This window comes from Panicum virgatum, chromosome 3K, assembly GCF_016808335.1.
Source record: "Panicum virgatum strain AP13 chromosome 3K, P.virgatum_v5, whole genome shotgun sequence".
NCBI classification, from domain to species: Eukaryota; Viridiplantae; Streptophyta; class Magnoliopsida; order Poales; family Poaceae; genus Panicum; species Panicum virgatum.
Genome location: NC_053138.1, coordinates 60,892,696 through 60,914,795, shown reverse-complemented (window position 1 = coordinate 60,914,795; position 22,100 = coordinate 60,892,696). Strand labels below are relative to the sequence as shown.

The window sequence follows — 22,100 nt, the reverse complement described above, 5'->3', positions numbered from 1 at the left end:
ATAAAACTTTTTACATGGATGGGCTGTAAATCGCGAGACGAATCTAATGAGCCTACTTAATCCATTATTTGCAAAAGTGATGCTACAGTAACCATCAACTAATTATTAATTAATCATGGATTAATTAGCATCATTAGATTCGTCTTGCGATTTACAACCCATCTGTGCAAAAAGTTTTATAAATAGACTTCATTTAGTACTTCAAATTAGCAAAATTTCATCGCAAATTTTTTTTGCCAAACATCTAGGCCTTAGGCACCGCAAGTCCACACATCTTAATTGTAAACACCTTCACCAAGCTCCAAGACCAGGACCCCACTAGTATGGCTGTGTTTAGTTCCCATGAAAAACACTGTAGCATTGAAAAAATATTGTAGCACACTGTAGCACTTTTCATTTGTTTGTGGTAAATATTGTCCTACCATGACCTAACTAGGCTCAAAAGATTCGTCTTGCAATGTATCAAAACTATGCAATTAGTTTTTTTATTTACCTATATTTAGCACTTAATGCATGAGTCACTTGCTATATTTAATGTTTCGATGCGACGAAAAATTTGGAAAATTTGGAGGAGTTTGATCTAAAGACACCCTATGTAGTACATGGATGCAGGGTGGTCCTTGTCCTAGCTCATCGATCACAGGCAGGCCAGCTACACCTACACTACTGATGCGTGATGTCCTCTCGGATCTGTATGTTTCTTTCTTTTAATTTTTTTCCCCGGCCCTGGGTTCACGCCATTTACTACTCACCATGCATGCATCGCGTTGCCCTGCATGCTTTCTGCTGGAAAGAAGCACCGACCTATAGGCAATATATACATATATCCCCATATATATATATGTATATATACACACACATAATTAAATTAACTGCTCTCTCTCTCTCTCTAACAGTTGAAATGGAGAGAGAGAGAGATTGCATGGGTGTGACTGGGTGGTGGTCGTGGCCCAGGCGCCCAGCGGCAGGCCAAGGGAGGGATCGGAGGGGCGTGCATGCCATTGCCCAATGGTGTGCATGCATGCATGCCTGCATCTGCATCTGCTTAGATAGAAATGCAGCGGCGCGCTTCTCTTTACCCGCATGCACGCACGAGAAAGAAAAAGCTTGCAATGCAAAAGCCATGGCTGCCTGCCTGCGACGGCCTCCAGCTACTTGTCCCTTGCGTGCTACCAGGGCTAGCAGCTACTACTCCTTTATTAGCTGCATCGCACCCACGCGCTCGCTCCTTAAATTATCAGATAAATTAAATAAAGATCTTTATCTTATCTAGTATTCTAGTAGTGTATACCTATACTCCTAGTATGTGGTACATCTGATATTTTAAAAAAAAAGTATGTGGTACATCTGCAACTTTATATACGATCGAGCACGCGTTGATACAACGATCATGCCTGCAAATAAAGGATGCAGATGAGCGTCAGAATTCAGAGTTCTGAATCTCTCTCTGACTCTCTCTCTCTCTCTCTCGTTGACAACGCAAGTGTCAATGGACTGCATATGAATACATGATGCATTGAGTACTATACACACAGTATACTAACGCATGTTTGTGTCAGATGATCGAGGAGGCCGGCCGGGTTGGGGCATCATCTATCGCTGTTGAATTGCCTCTGCCTTGCCGCGCCTGCAGGTTTGTTTCAGACGATCGACGGCGATGTATACCAACCAACCCAACCCAGCAAGAACTAGAAGCAATGCAACAGCAGCGGCCGAGTCCATTCACATTCACTAGTGATCCGAGCGTATAGTGCTCCGATTCCTCCTCCCCTCGCTCTCCGATCTTATCTCTCATGGAGCATTGGAGGAGCATGCATGTGGTGGCCATGCATGGTGGTCCTCCTCATCCAGCCATAGATGCTGGCATGGGCACAGCTAGCTTCCAGCTAGCTAGCGCGCGCTGCACCGATCCGCCTGTCTGAAAGCGAGCTCACAGCAGCACGCAGCTAGAGCTAGTAGTGGCTAGCCTCTGCGGCTGTGCCTCTCTAGCTAGCTGCTGCAGCCAGCAGCATGCTGCAGCTACCACCAGTAACGTGTACTGCTACCTATACCCATTGAATTGCAGTATTGGCAGCACGCGTAGCTCGGCGCGGCGGCCGTTTTGCTTTTGCTGCCGATACGGTCATCAGGTAGTACTCCGATACGGAGTATACATGATCTTGCATGCTAAGGCAAGAAGGTCCGCCTGCATTTGTGTGTTTTACTTCTTCTTCATTTCGAGTAGCTGTCTCACGTATGAACAAGTACGTCTTGATAGAAAGCTAATTAATCAATGTCAGGCGAGACTAGCTATTGCATGCATCCCTACTCGCGGTCTTCTTCGGCTTCGATCTGCCGTCCACACACGGATGGTCCAGCGACCATGAACATACACTGATGACCATGTGACCCAGCACCAGCCAGATACTATAGATGAATGAAATGCCAAAGGGGAAGAAGAGCGAAGCCGTGCTGGTCTACTATCAAGTGTCAATCTCATTACAGCTACATACAGCTTGCTACTAGCTGCTCCTTCAATTTGGTCACAATTGTTAGTTGTTAATTAACCTCTATTACGCATATAATTTTCTCCTACAACTAACAAATGTGTGACTCCACCTACGTTTATCTCCAAATTTTTATGTACGTTACTGTACTTCAAATGCTAAATTTTATTCATAGATATTGCTTTAAATATGCCTGAAACCGTGTCAACTTTTTAAATTTTTAATGATTTTATTTGTATTATTATTTGTGATCCGAGAGAGTCTATTCTTCCCGAAACCAGACGTTCTCGCTCTCTGCATCTACACTAGGCTGGTCAGTGCTCATTCTTCTCGATCCCAATAGAAGCAAATACGTAATACTCATTCGTCTCGCGGACGGGATCTCGCTGACTTTGACAAGTCAAAGAGTTACTCTTCGACGACTGCTGCAGCTGCTGCTGAATCCCATCGTTGAGCTAGCTGTGGCTGACACGTACTACTCTCTCCTACGTAAGAAAAAAAAGAATGCAACTCTCGTTTTTTTTTTGAGAAATCAAACAATTGCTTTAAATTTTAGTAAATTTATGTAAAATTGTGCAAAATAAATATTATTAAATTAATCGTGTAATATATATATTTTCGTACTATAATGTTGGCTACAAGGAGCATGCGGCAGTGGCGCAGTGCCGTGCGCGGACTGCATGCATGGGTGACGGCCTGACGGGCCGGTCAGGGGCGACAAGGTCCGGTCCAACTCGTAGCTGGGCCGTTCGCATTGAAAGACTACAGGCTCGTGGGTTTGATTTGATTTTGACCCCCACGTTAACACGTATCCAGCGACCACGGATGGAAATTTCGTTTTTACTGTTCAGAATTTCGTTTGTTTGACCAAAATTTGATTTTTATATTTTTGAATTTGGAATTCAAATATACAATTTTCCGGACCAAAATTTTCTGTCCCGGTGAGTAGCGAAAACGGGAAAAATGACCGAAATTTCGGTCTTTCCGACCGAAATTTGCATCCCTGCCGGCGACCCAACTTACACTCTCAATTCTCAATACACTATGGCCAACACTCTCTACTAGCTACCTCAAAAATTACAAGGCGTATCGTCGTTCCGTTTCATTGTATATAAGAAGTGATTAATTTCATAGAGATGTGAGTGTGCGTGTGTTGTGAGTGTCTGAGTTGTACTCTGTAATTAAAAAATATATGCTTAATTAACCGATAGTTACCATATATATTCGAGTACATAATTTTGATAACATATTCTTAGGTTAGTGTTTGGTTGAGTAATACTACATGCATGTGTGGCAGGTCACACTTGCATTACCCCAATGGTGTCATGCGCACTCTTTCTCCGACTAACTTGTCACATGTGTGGCTAAAAATTTACTGGCCACACTTTTGTGACAAGCCACACACTTTACCAAACCTTACTGGTTGTAAGTATAGCAAAGAGGAGAAACATCAGAGTTCAAAGTAAATCACAAACTAAGCCATGTTTAGTTGGTGAAAAATTGTTGTTTTTGGTACTGTAGTATATTTTATTGTTATTTGATAAATAATGTTCAATCATGGACTAATTAGGCTTAAAAGATTCATCTCGTGCTAATCAGTTAGACTGTATAATTAGTTTTTTTTTCAACTGCATTTAATATTTTATGTATGTGTCCGATCATTCGATGTGATGGGTACTGTAAGAAATTTTTTTGGAACTAAACAGGACCTAATAATGGTAGAGATCATAATAAACCAGTCGATCGAAACGTCTTCAACGTCTACCTCACCGAAACCAGCTGGCATCCTCTGTCGGTCGGTGGGTCAAGCGAAATCCCAGATAAAATACTCTGCTATGCCTGCTGAGCACGCATGGATTATTGGTATAAACCTACTACTGCTACTACTCTGCTTCTTGTCATCAACAAACGGAACGGAAATTAAATGCGATCAGACTCATCAGAGCGTCGCAAATTCGCAATGTCAATTCAACGGGGGTTGCTACTACTTACTCCTTTTGACGAATTGATCACGATACCAATAAATTGTTGATTAATCAGATCAGTAGTTCAGTACAGATAACGAATAAACGTGGAGGAAGAAGCCCCAGAGCTGCGGAGAGATCGAGATGATCCTCCATCTATCGGAGAAGAGAAAATGGAATCGTCGGTCGATGCAAATAAAGAATCGGTAGCCCTGCTGCTAGCTACTTGGCCGGCCGGCCGGCCGGCCGGCGGTTCATTGGTGGTGGTGGCCGTCGGAGAGCATCATCATCCTGACGAACTCGTCGTAGTCGACCTGGCCGTCGCCGTCGAGGTCCGCCTCCCGGATCATCTGCTCCACCTCCTCGTCCGTCAGCTTCTCGCCGAGGTTGATCATCACGTGCCGCAGCTGCAACCAACAGGGGGATCGGACCCACACGTCAGCCAGGGAGACAATGCAATGCAAGCAACCCCACACGTCGTCGGTGGCCGAGAAGAAAGAGAAACAAAACCGACCGACCGACCTCGGTGGCGGAGATGTAGCCGTTCTGGTCCTTGTCGAAGACCTTGAAGGCCTCGCGGAGCTCCTCGTCGGGGTCGGCGGCGCCGTCGCCGTCCCCGCCCGCCCCCGCGGCCGTCTTGCGCGCCATGAGGCCCAGGAACTCGGCGAAGTCGATGGCGCCGTCGCCGTCGGCGTCGGCGTCGCGGATCATCTCGCGGAGCTCCTCCGCGCCGGGGCGCTGCCCCTGCAGCGACCCCATCACCGTCGCCAGCTCCTCCGCCGTGATGCACCCGTCGCCGTCCTTGTCGAAGAAGGCGAACGCCTCCCGGAACTCGGAGATCTGCTCCGGGCTCAGCAGGTCCATTCCTTCTGTCCTACTACCACGCCGCGGCGGCGCGCTGCACAAGCTAGGGTGAGGAAGAAGCGAGGAGGGAGGGAAGCTCGGCTGCTGCGGCTTGGGTTTAGCTAGTCAGTGCGGCGGTGGAGGGTGGGGTGGCCGGCCGGGCCGGCGGGCTGATTTATACTAGTGTCGGAGAGGCGCGGTCTGAAATCTGAAAGGGAAGAAGAGGAGCAGCTGGCATGGCATTGACTTTTCGTGCCAGGCGTGGGGCCCTTTGTCCGTGGCCGCATACTTGGTCAAAATGCATATTATTAGTAATGTTCTTTGTCTGGCTGATGCATATATGCGTTCAACGGAAAGTGCAGGAAGATCTCAGCAGGAAAATCGTATCGTCCCAGAAAACGAAAGGGAAACACAAACGCGTTTGCATACAGAACGGTCGAATCCTTGAAAGTGATTTTTTTTTTGCAAAATCTGTTTTATACCTGCAGTCAAATGCTGTGGATAGTAATGGACATCATCAGGTTTTGGAAAGCACATTCTCATTTTTCCTTTTTTGTTGTTGTTGTTGGAGCAGGAATAATGTTTACATGATCTGTGGCGGTAAGCCGGTAAACACACATCTATCTATCTATCTGACTAAATTTCGACGACAGGACGGGCCGATATACGGCGGAAAGCCTGCTGCCTCTCGGCAAGTCTATCGCTGCCATTTATAAGGTCAAATTAATCGATAGTGTGCTTCTTATTGCTCCTCTTATTTTATTATATTTTTTTTATTCTTCGTATATTGTCGCTCCCACTTTTCCAGAACATCTCTAAAATCCTCGGCGGCACTCCTCCATTTTGACCCACCCCTAAGGCCTTCTCTAATGGTGGATGAAAACCACACCCTGGAATGAGGTGTCAGGCCCAAACCGCATCCGCTCCTTCGGACAGGAATCGAAGCCCAAATAGGATTCGGTGCCACGTACCGAACCCACCACTGGAGAAACCCAGCTCGGCGGGCAACCGAAATCCCTAACCCGACTCCTCCTCCTCATAACCCTCACGCACGGAGGGACGAATATTCGGAGCAAATTTGGAGCCACTCCCGGTTTGAATTGTGAAGGCGCATGTAGAAAATTAAACGGACGGGTGATACATTATTAGCAGTGTGCTTTGCTTGCCCGGCCGGTTTGGGACTTGGAGTAATAAAGTATACTCCACTACGGAGTGGTACTAGCTGCTGTGCCGGAGCTAGTAAACATATTAGCTGGTGACATGACATGGGCCGGGCCGGGGGAGACAGCACGTCACTGGAGATTATTAGATTAATCATTCCATTCCCTGGAGGTGGTGGATCGAGCTGCGGCCTGCCCTGCCCTGCCGGCCGGTGGATGATCCAAGAGCGAGGCGAGCTCGAGCAACGGCGAGCTGTGCACAGCTGGATCGGAGGGGGCGGCGGCTAGCTGTAGGGCGGGCCGGCGGGGGTTGATGAGGTGCACCGTGCCCGCGTACAGCCACGGACTTCCACCACTGCGGCGTGTGTCCTCGCCGCCTCGAACGGAACGGGTCCCGTCCAGCCCAGCCCGCTGCGACGGGTCACCGCTTGGACTTGCACTTGGACCTGGACCTGGTCCGGCCGCCGCGGTCAGGGGAGGACGCCTCTCTCTGCTGGTGGACTGGAGCCCCGGCCTATGCACGCCAGGGTTGACGATGCGCGCGCGTGCACCGACGCCGGGCGGCCGGACACCGCAGCGCAGCGGTCGCCTTCGTTTCGTCCTCGCCGCATGCGTGCGCCGCGGCGCACGGTCCGTTATCGCCGTGGGTTGGGTTTGACTTTTGGCCGGCCCGGGCCGGGCGGGGGCGTCTATTCATTGCTCTCTTCATCCAATCGCAGAGGCCGAGTGCCCCGCCCTCGACTGCCTCCTCCGGCTCCGGCGGCCTCCGCCGCCTCCGCCGCCGCCCTCCACCACCGCCACGCTAATCAATCTGCAGGATGCCGCCACTCTGCTCCAGATCACCACCACCACCACCCGTTGACATTTCCCTCCAATCTGTGGCCAGCCAGGCCGGTATTGGGCCTCCGCTCGGCATTCATCGTATCCTCGCTGTCCTAACGGGTTGCCGGCCGCAATGCTGTGTGCGTGGGCCAGTGGGTGTAGTAACCCTCGCGGAGATGGGCTGCAACAGCCGTGCTGGGCTGGGCTGCACCATTACCAGCCGGAACAAACTGTGCATACTGCTTGTAATCGTCTCTGAATGTCAGAAGACCCTCTTGAACTCTTCTATTTTTTTTTTGGGACACAGTACAGTTCTCAAGAGGAAAAAAAAGGAAAACAAGGTGCTCTGCTTGGTGAGTATTGTTCTGAAGAGTGAAGAGAAGGAAAAGAAACAAGCTAAGGTACATAGCCCCCTCCGCAGTTACGCACTACACGTTGCTGCCGTCCGGGGAGACCGGGGGCACCGGCACGTCGGGCGGAGGGGCGGTGTCCGGCATGACCGCGGGTGCTCCGCCCTCCTCGCCGTCTCGCCGCCCATCTTGTCCCCGGACGTCGTCGGCATCGGCGGTCCCGCGGGGTCCGGCTCCCCGAGCCGCGGGAGCGTCTGCCGCGGCGGGTCCTTCGGCTGGGGGCCATCGGGGGGGGGGGGGGGGGGGGGGGGGGGGGGCGGTTCTCAGTGGCGTTGCTAGCTAGGTGGACCGGGGAGCCGTGGACCATTCTAAAATTAGGCTGATCTCAGCAGCTTACCTAGCAGTCTGTGTACATTGTCCACGCCAGCGGCATGCAGCCAAATTTGAACCGTCCAGCGGGAGCCTTCAGAATTGTTTGCTTGTCTTCTTGGCCTGCTGACGAGGATTTAAGCTGCTGACGTGAACAACTTACACAAACGCTAGATAGGCTGCTGAGGTCAGTCTTAGTAGCTTAAGGTACAAGTACAGTAAGTATCCATGAAACAATCTGACATATATGCGAAATTCAGACTTAATTATTGATTTTAAGATGTTTGAAGTTATAAAACATTTTATTAATACAATATTAGTTGTTTAAGCAATTCTAAACTTGTATTATCTATGTAATCTGGACCACCCTAACCCAAAATACTAGCTACGCCCCTGCGGGTTCTCGACCACGCTGCCGCCGCCGCCGCCGCCCTGGCACGTCGTCATCGTGGAAGACGACGACGAAGACATCCCGCGTGGCGTCGCCACCTGACGGCGGCGTAGCGCCGCGGTAGCAGCACCACTTGCCGCTGGCGCGCGCCGGAGCTGGGGGAGGAGCGCGGCGGCGGCCGGTTTCAGCAGGGACGACCACCAAGCCATCGCGTGCGCTCGTTCGGGTTGCCGTTGTTGACGTCCTAGTTCGTACGCGCACGCGCGACAAGTGCGGCGTGCGTGGAGCGCATGCTGCACGGCTGCCGTCATGGACGTGTGCCGCGCGCGTACTCAGGAACGCTCGCATGCGTACGTGTACGATCAAGATGGAGCACAGGACACGTACTGTATGGGTTCAACGGAAAGTGTAGGAAGATCTCACCAGGAAATCGTGCCAGAAAACGAAAGGGCAACACAAATGCGTTTGAATATAGAACGGTCGAATCCTTGAAAGTGAAAAAAGGGGCGAAAAATGACCTGCTCACTCACAAAAAATCCATAATCACTTATAATCTCTAGGATTTTGGCATATTTACATCAATGTGACATGTATACTAGAATTTTTGTCTAGCTCCGCCCTGCTCACGTGCGGTGCAAAGGTACGATTATTCGGGGACTTGCAAAGCTTGCAAATGGATGATGGGACGAATATTCGGAGCGAATTTCGAACCACTCGCGGTTTGAATTCGAAATGCACATGGATAGCAAACGGACGGGCTCCTCTAGTTTCAGGGGAAAGAAAAGGAAAATAAGAAAACGGACGCGTACGTGCTATATTACCAGTGTTGTGCTTGGCCGGCCTTGGAGTAGTACCTCCTATACAGGAGTGTGCGTGTATGCTTAGCTGCTGACATGACACGCGCCGGCCGGGGGACGGAGATTAATAGATTAATCATTCCCTGGCCTACCGGTGAAGATCCGAGAGCGAGCGAGGCGAGCTCGATCCATGCAATGCAACGGCGAGAAGGGCCTCTGCTCGGCACTCATTGTAGGATTTTTTTCATTTTTGTATTTAAAAAAAAAATTAAAATTTCAAAAATATATGGCGGTTTCAAAAAATTTCAAAACTATACCCCTGTCGCCCCTTGCCTGGGCGACAGGGGGTCTGTCGCCCTCTGGCTGGGCGACAGGACCTAAATGTAAAAAAAATTACATTTAGGTTCTGGCGCCCGGGACGTATTAAACAGCGAAATTGTAAAATAGATATAAAATCGTATAAAAATCGGAAAAATACAAACTCAACTGTTTTGGATTCTATGAAACAAGATCTACAACTTTTGTTATATAAAGTTTTTCATTTGATCAATGTATCTTGCTCTATTTTAAATACTAGTTTAATGCACTTTTATTTAAATCTCAAGATCCTTCCTTTGGATGCATGTCATTTTTGGCCAGAGTGTTGCATATGGTAAGCATATGCTTGTACAAAATTAGTAGGCCCATAAAACATTTCTAGAATAAGTTTTTAAATTAAATCTTGCAATATGTCTAGTTTAAATGAGTTATTTATTCATGCTGCTATACTGAGTTTTAGAAGTCATAACTTTTATAGTACCATTATTTTATTTCCTAAGAACTACAAAATAAGTTTGGTAAATTTTAAATAAGCACAACTAGACCAAATGAATTATTTCAAATTTTTTCTAGGTACAAGAACTATTTTTCTTGATTTAGTGCATTTACCTTAGTCATAATTCATTTGGTCTAGTTGTGCTTATCTAAAATTTACCAAACTTTTTTTATAACTCTTAGGAAATAAAATAATGGTACTGTAAAAGTTATGGCTTCTAAAACTCAGTATAACAATATGGATAAATAACCCATTTAAACTAGACATATTACAAGATTTAATTTAAAAACTTATTCTTGAAATGTTTTCTGGATCTACCAATTTTTTGCAAGCCTATGCTCACCATATGCAACACTCTAGCCAAAGGTGACCTGCATCATGGATCTTGAGATTTAAATAAAAGTGCATTAAACTAGTATTTAAAATAGAGCAATATACATTGATCAAATGAAAAACTTTATATAACAAAAGCTGTAGATCTTGTTTCATAGAATCCAGAACAGTTGAGTTTGTATTTTTCCGATTTTTCTACGATTTTATATCGATTTTACAAGTTCGCTGTTTAATGCGTCCCAGGTGCCAGGACCTAAATGTAATTTTTTTACATTTAGGTCCTGTCGCCCAGCCAGGGGGCGACAGGCCCCCAGTCGCCCAGGCAGGGGGCGACAGGGATATAGTTTTGAAATTTTTCGAAACCGCCATATATTTTTGAAATTTTAATTTTTTTAAAAATATAAAAATGAAAAAAAGCCTCATTGTATGGGCCCTCACCGTCCTAACGGGCCGGCGTAAAGTGTGCGTGGGCCAGTGCTGGTGGTAGCACTGGGCTGGGCTGCACCATTACCGGCCGGAACAACGCTCTTTTTTCATTTTTATATTAAAAAAACAAAATTTTAAAAATATATGCCGAATAGGGAAATTTTTAAAAATGGGTGCCTGTCACCTCTCTAATGGGCGACAAGGGGCATGTCGCCCATCCAGTTAGCGATAGGACCTAAATGTAAAAAAATTTATATTTAGGTCCTGGCACCCAGGGCGCATTAAACGCATTAAACAGTAAATTTGTAAAATCGATATAAAATCATAGAAAAATCATAAAAATACAAAATCAACTGTTCTAGATTCTATGAAACAAGATCTATAACTTTTTTAACATAATGTTTTTCATTTGATCAATGTATCTTGATCTATTTTAAATATCATTTTAATGCACTTTTATTTAAATCTCAAGATCCATCCTTTAGATGCATGTCATCTTTGGCCAGAGTGTTGAATATGGTGATCATAGGCTTGTACAAAATTGGTAGGCCCAGAAAATATTTCTAGAATAAGTTTTTAAATTAGATCTTGCAATATGTCTAGTTTAAATGAGTTATTTATCCATGCTGCTATACTGAGTATTAGAAGCCATAACTTTTACAGTACCATTATTTTATTTCCTAAGAGCTTTAAAAAAAGTGTGGTAAATTTTAGATAAGCACAACTAGACCAAATGAATTATTTCAGATTTTTCTAGGTAAAAGAACTATTTTTCTTAATTTAGATACATTGATCAAATGAAATACTTTATGTAACAAAAGTTGTAGATCTTATTTTATAGAATCCAGAACAGTTGAGTTTGTATTTTTCCGATTTTTTTCCGATTTTATATTGATTTTACAAGTTCACTGTTTAATGCGCCTTGCGCGCCAGGACCTAAATGTAATTTTTTTTACATTTAGGTCATGTCGCCAACTGGATGGACGACAGGCACCCTGTCGCCCATTAGGGGGCGACAGGCACCAATTTTTGAAAATTTCCCTATTCGGCATATATTTTTAAAATTTTGTTTTTTTTAAATATAAAAATGAAAAAAAGGCCGGGACAAACTGCACTGCATGCATCTTGTAACCGTGGCCGCCTCTCTGTCTGGGCCGTCACCGTGGACTCCCCCACCTCTGCTCGGCTCACACAGCTAGCTAGCTAGCTAGCTGATTTGGTATATATCTTCCTCAAAAAAAAATGGTATACCCGCCATCCCTACGTTTCTTGAGGACCATTTCTTCTTAAAAAAAAGTTTCTAGAGGACCACATGCATCCAGGCCATGTCGTGCAGGCATTGCCAGGTACGCCGCCGACGCTTGCAGACTACGCAGTTGCTGGCCGCCGGCCGCCTCTCCACTTACTCCGATGCGAGTGATTTGGCCCAGTCAGATCTAAGTCGCAGAGCTCGCTCGCACTAACACCAACAACTCTGTCAACTCACCAATGCGCGCACCTGCTACTAATACGGGCATATATCAACCGCGTCACCTCCGTCATCTCTCCATCGATCGAGCTCGGAGCTCCCTCGTCCACGACTTCCCGCCGCTATCCGCCGGTCGTCCGCGCAATGGCCGCAGCCTGCTTCTTCTTCCCGTTCCTCCTCCTGCTGCTCCCCGCCGCGGCGACGGCGGCCCCCGCGCGGCGTCCGCTGTTCCGGGAGTACATCGGCGCGGAGGGCCAGAACGTGACGTTCGCGGACGTGCCGGTGCACCCGGGCGTGGACTTCCACTTCATCCTCGCCTTCGCCATCGACTACGCCGCCGACCCCGCCAACGCCTCCGCGCCGCCGCGCCCCACCGACGGCCGCTTCCTCGTCTACTGGGACGAGGCCAACCTCACCCCGGCCGCCGTCGCCGCCGCCAAGCGCCGCGGCGGCGTCCGCGTCGCGCTCAGCCTCGGCGGCGACACCGTCCCCGGCACGAACGCCACGTTCCGCGCCTCCTCCGTCGACGCCTGGGTGGCCAACGCCGTCGTGTCCCTGACGGACATCCTCACCACGTACGGCCTCGACGGCGTGGACGTCGACTACGAGCACTTCGGCGAGCGCGAGACGCCGGCGGTCTTCGCCGAGTGCGTGGGGCGGCTCGTGCGCGCTCTCCGGGCGCTCGGCGTCATCTCCTTCGCCTCCATCGCGCCCTTCGCCAACCCGGACGTGCAGGCGCACTACGGCGAGCTCTGGCGCCGCTACGGCGGCGAGTTCGAGTACGTCAACTTCCAGTTCTACGCGTACGCCGCCAACACCACGGTGCCGCAGCTGCTGGGCTACTACGACGAGCAGAGCCGCCGGTACGCCGGCGGCGGCGGGGAGGTGCTCCTGGGGTTCGGGACGGACCCGGCCAGCGGCGGGCTCGCCCCCGGGAAGGGCTTCTTCCGGGCGTGCCGCGCGCTGCGCAGGCAGGGCAGGCTGCACGGCGTCTTCGTCTGGGCCGCCGACAACTCCGCCGCCGACGGCTTCCGCTACGAGCGCGTCGCGCAGAGGTTCCTCGCCGGCGCCGCGCCGGGGTTCACCTGACGTCCTGACCTCAGCGATCCAGCCGTACGTACGTGTTGTGTTGTGTTGCCTATCGATTTCCGTACGCCGTACGCGTGTATGGTGTTCCGTGTGCCCGCGCAGTATTCGTTCGTAAAAATTCTGTCCCCATTGCAATTCTTTTGTAGTAATAACACAAATTGTCTCAAATTAAATTGAAGTTTTTTTCTTCGTTTAATTAAAAAATCGTTGGAAAAAGTTTATTCTTCTTGTGAATCCTACTGCATACAGTACGTGTCCTGCGCTCCTGAGGCCAAACTATGTTTTGATCGTACACGTACGAGCGTGCTGATTTGATTTGGTCAATGCTCCACGTAGTGGTACATGGATGGAGGCATGCGAACGCCGCCGTGTCCGCGGCCCGGTGCGCCAGCAGCGAGCGTACATGCGGCCGCCGTGCTCGCGCGCCGCACGTGTTGCGCACGCTAAATTCTCGCTGCCGTACGTACTAGGACGCCGACAACGGCAAGTCGGCAACCCAAACGGACGCACGCGATGGCGTGGAGGTCCCTGCTGAAACCGGCCGTCGCCGCGCTCCTCCCCCAGCTCCGGCGCACGCCGGCGGCAAGTGCTGCTGCTACTGCGGTGCTGGCCGCGCCGCTATGGGCGACAGCGTCGGCGATGGCACGCGGGATGTCGTCGGCGTGGTCTTCCACGACGACGACGCACCAGTTCGGTGGCGGCAGCGTCGTGGTCCAGAACCCGCCCCCGGGGATGGCGCCCCTGCCGGAGGACGCGCCGCGGCAGACGCCCCCGCGGGGCCGCCGATGCCGAGGTCGTCGGGGGACATAGCCGAGCAGAGCTCGAGAGCCAGACAGAGAGGGCGGCCCAGGTGACGTTGTCATCTGCTCAGGGCCTCAGATAAAAAATCGCGAAGCTGATTCTACAGTACCGCAAGTTTCTAAACTCGCGGTCGATCTGTCCTCTCCCGCATCCCCCTCGCTCCCGCACTCTCTAGTCTCTTCCCTCTCCCTCTACCATCCCCTTCCCCTTCCTTTTCCCCTTCCTTCCCAGCGGGGAGGCACGGCGGCGGGCCCGCCTCGGGGCGGAGCAGCGCCGGGGCGGCAGCGTGCCGGCGGCGAGCCCCCTTCCCCTTCCCTCCCCCTTCCCTCCCACCTTCCTTCCCCAGATAACAATTTTTTTTATCTGAGTTTTTTTTATTTTGGATGTGAAAGTTTTTTTCTCTTTAAATTATTTTCAACTGATTTTGTAAATCTTTCTCTTTTAATTTTTTTCTCTCTCCAAATTTTTGCTTGAAAAAATTTTTCTGTCAAGAAAAATTTTCCGCCCTCCAAAATTTTTTTCTTTGTTTTTTTATCTGACTTTTCGCCCTTCAAAATTTTTCTTTGATTTTTTTCCTGATTTTTTTTATCAGAAAACTACATAAATTTACCCAAAAAAGAAAAAAACGGAACGGTCGGCAGATCGACCGTAGGGAGCCCCTCCCTACGGTCAACCGTAAACTAGCGAGACCCATAAAAAATCAGGCAGCGAGGGCTCTGGACCCAGGTCCGCCCTCGGTTTTTTTTCGAGAAAGGTCCGCCCTCGGTTTATCGTTGGAAAATCCCTCGTGGGCCACGGAGAAGTCGGGCTTACAAAGCCGGGCCTCCCCTCGGCCCAGGAAGCGCTTCGCGCACGCACGCGAGCCCCGCCAGGTCGAATCCTGACCGCCTGAACAAGATCCAACGGCCACATGACCTCGACCACGCACGGTAAACGAGATACCGTCCGGGGCGGACGGACAGCAAATGAAACCCCGACCGCCCCGCCCCGGTGGTTTGCCACGCCGCCGTGCTCGGCGGCGTTCCTGCCGCGCGCCGGCCCGGCCGTAAACCCGATCTCATCGCGCGCTGGTGGTGCTCCCGGCGGCGGGGCCTCGTCGTCGTCCTGCCCACGCTCGCGCAGCCACCTCTCTGTCTGTCTCGCACGCGAGCTCTGGCACTACTACATAACAGGTCTTTGATCCTTCACATTTGTCCCGGCTGTTGTTGGACCCAGGACCAATAGAGACTTTTGTCCCGGGTCCAATTGTTAGGAGCAATAGAAAGACCTTTGATCTTGATTGGAGCTACCAACCGGGACTAATGATCCCACGCACCATTTGTCTCGGTTGGAGCCTCCAACCGGGATCAGACCAAGCATATTAGTCTCGGGTGGAGGCTAGCACCGGGATCAAAAGGTGAGCTACTTTTTTTCCCCTTTTGTCGTGGATGCCTCCCACCTCCTTAGGGCAGCTAGACCTGGGCAAACGTCGGGTCGGGTCGGGTTCGGGTCGGGTCAAGGCCGGGTCACGGGTCGTATAGGACGGCCCGCGCCCGACCCGTACCTATCACCGGGTCGGGTCGGGTCGGCCCGTGCACCCTGCGCGAGCGTGTCGGGTCGGGTTTTTTTTCGGGTTGGGTCGGGTTTTTTTGGCCTTTGGGTCGGGTTTTTCGGGTTGGGTCGGGTTTTGAGTCAAAAATCACGGCCCGTGCCCGGCCCGTTGATTGTTGCGGGTCAAAAAATACGGCCCGCGCCCACCCGCCACGTAGCTCGGGTCGGGTCGGGTCGGGTTTTTTTCGGGCGGGTTGGGTCGGGTTGTTCGGGTCGGGTGACCCATGCCCAGGTCTAAGGGCACTAGCAATGTGAGTAAAAAGCAGTTCTTAGACAATAAACGCAACGATATTGACTGCCCATATACATTGTGAGACTGGTCCATAGTAAAAATTTTCTTAAGGTCGACCATAGCACTAAGGTTACCCGTAAGAAATAAACAATGTTGTTCACGCCACCCCAGGGGAAAAAAGTCAGTGAGGAAGAAAGCAGGCGGTTGGGAGATGGCTCATTCTTTTAATAATATAGGTGGGACTCATAGCTGGCTATTGACATTGTGGTACATGCAATAGTTGAGGACTAGTTTTGCTGGGTCCACTCATATAGCACGGCTGGTCCTCAAACATTGCTACTGCCCTTATCTCTCTCATCTCTCAATCTCTCTCGTGCTCTTCTCTCTCTCCCTTATCTTCTTCCCTCTCCTATCTTCTTCCGTCTCCTCTCCCTCATCCTTCCTCTCTTTTTTTTTCTTCAACGGCTGGTAGCCAGTAGGAGTAGCGGAGCATGGAGATGTGGAGCGGGGTTGCGGCGAGTGGTGCACGGCAACGCGGGATCGCGGCGAGCGGCGGCGGCACGCGAGGCCGTGGCGGCGCGGGGCCGCGGATGCGAGGTCGCGAGGAGCAGCGCTGCCGCGGCGAGCACACGAGCGGCTGTGGCTGTGGCGCGAGGCCGCGGCAACCAGCGCCGCGCTGCTATGGCTCAGGTCCGCTGCGAGCGACGGTGGGTTTAGCTTGCAGCGGCGCGTGCGCACCTTGCCTCACGGCGAGGCAAGCCCATTGTCACACCCCAGAAAAAAAAAGGGGGGAAAAGAAAATGAAAATCCCCGCCGGGCCCACCTGTCAGCCGCCTCCTCTCTCCCTCTCTCTGTTTCCAGCGCGCCGCCCGCACGCGTCGCCCGCCGGCGTCCATCCTCGGCTTCCGCGCCACGTGCCGGCCATCGTCGTGAGCCGTGCCGCCCTTTCACTCTCTCCTCACCCTTCTCCTTATCCGCCCCCGGCCCGTTCCCGTTCCCCGCCTCAAACCCTAGCCCCCCCCTCCATTGCCGCGCCGCCCGAGCTCCCGTCGCCGCCGCGATTCGCTGTCTCCGGTGAGCATCGTCTCAATTCGTCGCGTAGGAAGCTTCCTCGCGTCGTCCTCCTCCGATTCCGGCGCTAATCCGGCCTTTTCTCCCTCCCTGCAGAGCCGGCGACGAGCGCCTCCGCCCGCCGCCGCCTCTGTTCGTCGCGCCGCCGGTCCGTCACCGCTCCTGGCCCGCATCACCGCCGGTGAGGCTCGCCTACTCCTCCTCTTCCCCATGCGCGCCGCCCCTGGTCTGCTCCGCCCTGCCTCGCCGCACCGGCTTGCGCACGCCGCGCCGCGCGACGTCGTGGCCGCGCCCACGCCGCGGTCAAGGCCGCAGCCTACCTTGACCCGGCCTGGGGTGGGTCGCTGGCCCGTGGGACCCACCTGTCGGCCTCTGGCTGACGGGTGTGGCCTGATCCGGGTGTACCTAGCGAATTAGCTAGGGTTCCTTTAGGTTTTATTTTCCTGCAAGCTTGCAAAATCCATAGAAAATCATGTATAGCTCCAAAAATTATGAAACTTATTTTGTTGGATTCCTCTAGCTGAGATCTACTTAGGAAAAATATTATTTTGCATGTTACTTTGCTGTATATTGATCTATAGTTTTATCTTGCAAAAGTGAGTTTATTACTTAGTTATTTGTGTGCTGCTTGAAAAATGTCAAACCAAATTTTGTTAGACTCCTTGTGAGGTGTAGTTTTCAGTGGTGCATCTTACTCTTGTGTTTCCTTGCTGTTGGTTAGGGTTTCATTTCGATTTCGTGCTTGCTGTCCAAAAGGTGGTTTAGTATAGAACTTTTTGCTGGAAAGTGATAAAATAGCAAAACCAGTTTTGTTAGCTTTGTGTTGCTGCTTAGTTTCCAAGATAATTTTCTTGGATTTGTTTAGTTTAGTTTGCATTCCTTTTCTGTTTTATTTTGCTTAGAGTAGCTGAAAACGGTTTTATTTATGGTTAATTCTAGGAAAATGTTTTTGCTGCAAAACCAATTTTCTTGAGTTCTTTGCTTTGTTCTCTACATGCTCAAATTGTTTCGTGATTTATGCATGTTGTTAAGATCATTCCTTAATTCTTGCATCGCATTCATGCATTTTAGTGACCGGACCGTCGGAGAGCGAACCCGGGGAACCCGTCGAGTCCGTTGAGCCGGAGCTTGGAGTCCCGTTCGTGGTCGAGCCGGAAGTTAACCCAGGCAAGCAGCTAAGCATTTTCCTTGCACCTATTTAATCTGATTTAGTTAGCTATATCACCGGGTAATGTTGGGTTATTTATAGTATGTATGTATTGCATTCTTATACCTAATTTCCTGCATTATCTTCCTTGAATTGTTAACCATGTCCTTGTCACTAGTTAGTCAGTAATAACATAATCTGACTAGATGCTTAGCCCGGCTTAGAGTACTTCTTTTGCTCACTAGACAGGAATAGTCTGGAAGATCACACTTACTGGTTACCCTTGATCGCACTGGTTTGGTTTAGTGGTATGAGTTTGGTAGTATCGAGATTCGAGCGGAATAGTAGGGCCTCGAGAATGAAGTCACATGGGCATAGTCCGCTTGGATCGATTAAGGACCGAGTTGATGCCATCGGCCTTGAGCACCTTTCCGTGCTACCACATATCCAATATAATGGAACGGATGAGCCAATTACCTTCTTTGACTTGATCATTGATGTGCAGTCCTAGCTACGTGGCTACAGGCTATGCAGAGAGGCTTAGTGTGTCCCCAGGTGGACTTATGTGTAGGAAAGTTTAGAGATGTCCCTGGTGGAACTAAGTCTCTACTCGTAAGCTAGGTGTGAGGTTCAATGATCGAGCCTTGTTGGGAACGGTTGACGTGAGTACCCCCTTGCCCGGCGTGATCGGTTGGGTGAGTCGCATGGTCCTCGCGTCGTGTGGGTAAAGTAGTACACCCTTGCAAGGTTAAATCAATTCGAATTGCCGCGCTCTCGGATATGAGCAAGCTCTTGGTTCGCCGAATTCCTCTTAGAGAGTTTCGGTATTGTTGGTTTTGGAATCATGTCTTGTTAATGATCTATTGTTTAGTATTTTACTCTCTTAATCAACTAAAATTGTTTGGGGTTGGGCAAGATTAATTAATTCTGCTAGGTGGTAGTGTAAAGAGCTCATGCTTATGCAATAATTACTTAACTTAAAGCTTTTCTTTGAGCCTTTGCATGATCCTTGTTTATTTAATCGCGTAAGTCTTGCGGAGTACCTTTTGTACTCAGGGTGCTTTCTAAACCTAGTTGCAGGTGAGCCAGAAGTGGTGTTCGGCCATTTCTACCCCGCTGATCCTAATGCGGGGGAAGAGTAGGCTGTTGCTGCTGTGGTGATGTCCTTGAGCAAGGCATCATCATCTTAAGTAGGTTTTATCGTAGCTGAGCTTCGGGAGAGCATGTATTTTCAGTAAGCTCTAAATCTCTGTTTAATATGACTCGCGTGAGCCCAAGGCTTGTAAAGTGAAGCTTTAAACCCACCTATGTTGAACTTGTAATATTAAGTCTCGAACTCTGGTTTTTATATAACTGCTCTTTGTGGATTGTTGGCTATGTATTCGATTGTATACGGTATGTGCATATGCTGATCCTGGGCGTATGTTGGAGCACATACCGGGACTACCGGATTTGGTATTATTTTGAATGAATGACGTGTCGGTTATTCGTGTCTCTAGATGTGGGATAACACGTGGCTCGCTCTACGGCAAGCACGTGTTAACTCTCATCTGGGTGATAATGACCGGCGGTTCATTTAAAATAGTATCAAATTGGGCGGTTCTCACAACGGGTATCAGAGCCAGGTTTCCATGAAGTGAACCTAAAATTTGCTTAGTGGGTTGAGAGTCAAATAAAATTTGATCACTTGCACTAATGTTTACTTTTGCTAAAACTTTGAACTTAAGGCTGGTTGCTACCTTTCTTCCTTGGTCTTAGAGCTATTTCTTCCTTAATGCTTCACTTGTTTAATTAAGATATGCTTAACCTCTCTTGTCTGCATGAGTAGCGGTAGCGTAGGAAAACCCTTTCACCTGCTGGAAACCTTTTGAGCCTTTTTACCGGAGTTGAGAAGGTGGGAATCACCCATTGTCCTGAGCGCTAGTAGGTGGGTTGTAGCGCTGTTGGACAATGCGGTTGTTGCGGATCGTAAGTGAGTGTTAGAACGTTAAGGCGTGCTCACGCTGTGAGGAGACGTCATGTTGCATTCATACCTCGCATGCATGCATATTTTCTTGTGGTTTTCAAACCTGCATCTAACTAATCTAGTGTGTCGTGGTCTAGTTTTCGCTGATCTCGTTCTTGCTAATCTTAGTGGACCAAATCTGCTCTATTTCTTAGAGTTGCTATTCCGGTGTTGATCATGTGTTAGATTTTTATCTACACATTGTCTTTCCACCCTGCCTTTGTGTATCATCCTCTATCTTTCATTCCTGACCGCTAACCGTTTTGTTTATTAGCAGGATGGTGTTGCGTTCGGGAAATGAAAGGGATGGTGCCAGTGGTTCGGGTGGTAATAACCACCGCAACAACGAGGATCCCCTTCCTAATCCTCCAGTTCACCCAAACCTCGCGGACGTCCTGGCCCGACAAACTGAACTCATGGCACACCTAGTCAATCAGTTGGGCAATCCCGGCAATAATGGTCCAAGAGCTGAGCCTCAAGTGAACAGGTTCGGAGATTTCTTCCGCACCAACCCGCCTATCTTCCGTGGCTCCAAAGATCCTCTGGATGCCGATTTCTGGCTCAATGTGATTGAAGAGAAGCTTGATCTTATTGAGTGTGAGCCCCATGAGAAGGTTCTCTTTGCTGCTCATCAACTTCATGATGCCCCTGGGGCTTGGTGGCGGAACTTCAAGGCATCTCACCCTGCCAACTACCGCTTCACATGGGAGGAGTTCCGCACAGCTTTTCGCTCCTTCCATATTCCCAAGGGTATCATGGACATCAAGAAGAAGGAGTTTCTGAATCTTACTCAAGGAGGTCGTGATGTGATGGCCTATGTCAATGCCTTCAACACTCTCTCCCAATATGCACCTGAAGAAGTGGCCACCGATGCCAAGAAGCAAGAACGCCTGTATGATGGGCTCTCTGCAGAGTTGCAAGACAAGCTCTCTACTACCAAGTTTGAAGACTTCAATGACTTGGTGAATATTGCCATTAGAGCCGAGCACAAGATGAAGAATCTGGAAGCAAAGAACAAGCGTCCTGCTCCTACCTCAGCAGGCGGTAGCTCCTCACGTCCACGTCTGGGGCCTTCTCCTTTTCCACCTCGGGCGCCGGGTGCTCAAGCTCCACGTCCTATGTGGATTGTGCGTCACCCTCAACCTCCTCAAGGACAAGCTCCTAGGCCGGTCAGTGCTTATTGGAACAACCCAGGTGTGACCGCAAAGGGTCCGTGCTTCAATTGTGGTGGCTTAGGCCACATCTCTAGGGACTGCCCCTCTCCGAGGCGTGGTGGTGCCTTCAATGCACCTAGACCCAATGCTCCTCCGCCTCAAGCATCGCGTCAAGAAGCTAAGCCACAACAAGCTCCTAAACGTGGCCGTCTCAACTACACCACCGCTGAAGAAATTCCGGAGAATGCTGAAGTACTCATGGGTACGCTCCTAATCAACTCTCACCCTGCAAGTGTTCTTTTCGATTCTGGAGCAACTTTTTCATTCATAAGCAAGAAATTTATGCTGCATAGTAAGCTTGAGATTCAAAACCTACAAGTGCCATACCATATAGAATCACCGGGTGGGAAAATCATTGCCAAACACTTTGCTAGTGAGGTTCCAATTCTCATTGGGGGAGTTACCTTTCGAGCCAATTTTCTCATTCTAGACAAGCTAGAGTTAGATGTGATTCTTGGGATGAATTGGTTGAGTAAGCATGACGGAGTTATTAAATGTGGGCCCCGCACCGTTGATCTTTTGCACCCTTCTGGGAGTAGAGTTGTACTGTCCCTTGCCAAGGTGGAATCTTGTTTATATGCCTTGGCGGGTACCAAAACCACGACGTTGGAAGATATTCCCGTGGTTTGTGAGTATCCGGATGTCTTCCCAGAAGAATTACCGGGTATGCCTCCTGATCGTGAGGTGGAGTTCGTCATAGAGCTCAAGCCCGGAACTGCTCCTATCTC

General features: G+C 49.8%; 2 protein-coding genes across 2 annotated transcripts; one reads left to right on the top strand and one right to left on the bottom strand.

Annotated features, from left to right (window-relative positions):
* Nucleotides 1-4,491: 4,491 nt before the first annotated feature.
* On the bottom strand, nucleotides 4,492-5,455 carry LOC120700051 (calmodulin-like protein 5). The gene is made up of 2 exons (XM_039984206.1): nucleotides 4,973-5,455; nucleotides 4,492-4,857 (listed from the first exon to the last, which is right to left on the bottom strand). The coding sequence occupies exons 1-2, from the start codon at nucleotides 5,312-5,314 to the stop codon at nucleotides 4,705-4,707; spliced, it is 495 nt and encodes a 164-aa protein (XP_039840140.1). The 5' UTR covers nucleotides 5,315-5,455; the 3' UTR covers nucleotides 4,492-4,704.
* Nucleotides 5,456-12,274: 6,819 nt separating this feature from the next.
* On the top strand, nucleotides 12,275-13,433 carry LOC120701595 (chitinase 2-like). Its single transcript, XM_039985579.1, has one exon. It carries the CDS (start codon nucleotides 12,368-12,370, stop codon nucleotides 13,310-13,312), a length of 945 nt encoding a protein of 314 aa, XP_039841513.1. The 5' UTR covers nucleotides 12,275-12,367; the 3' UTR covers nucleotides 13,313-13,433.
* The last annotated feature ends 8,667 nt before the right edge of the window (nucleotides 13,434-22,100 follow it).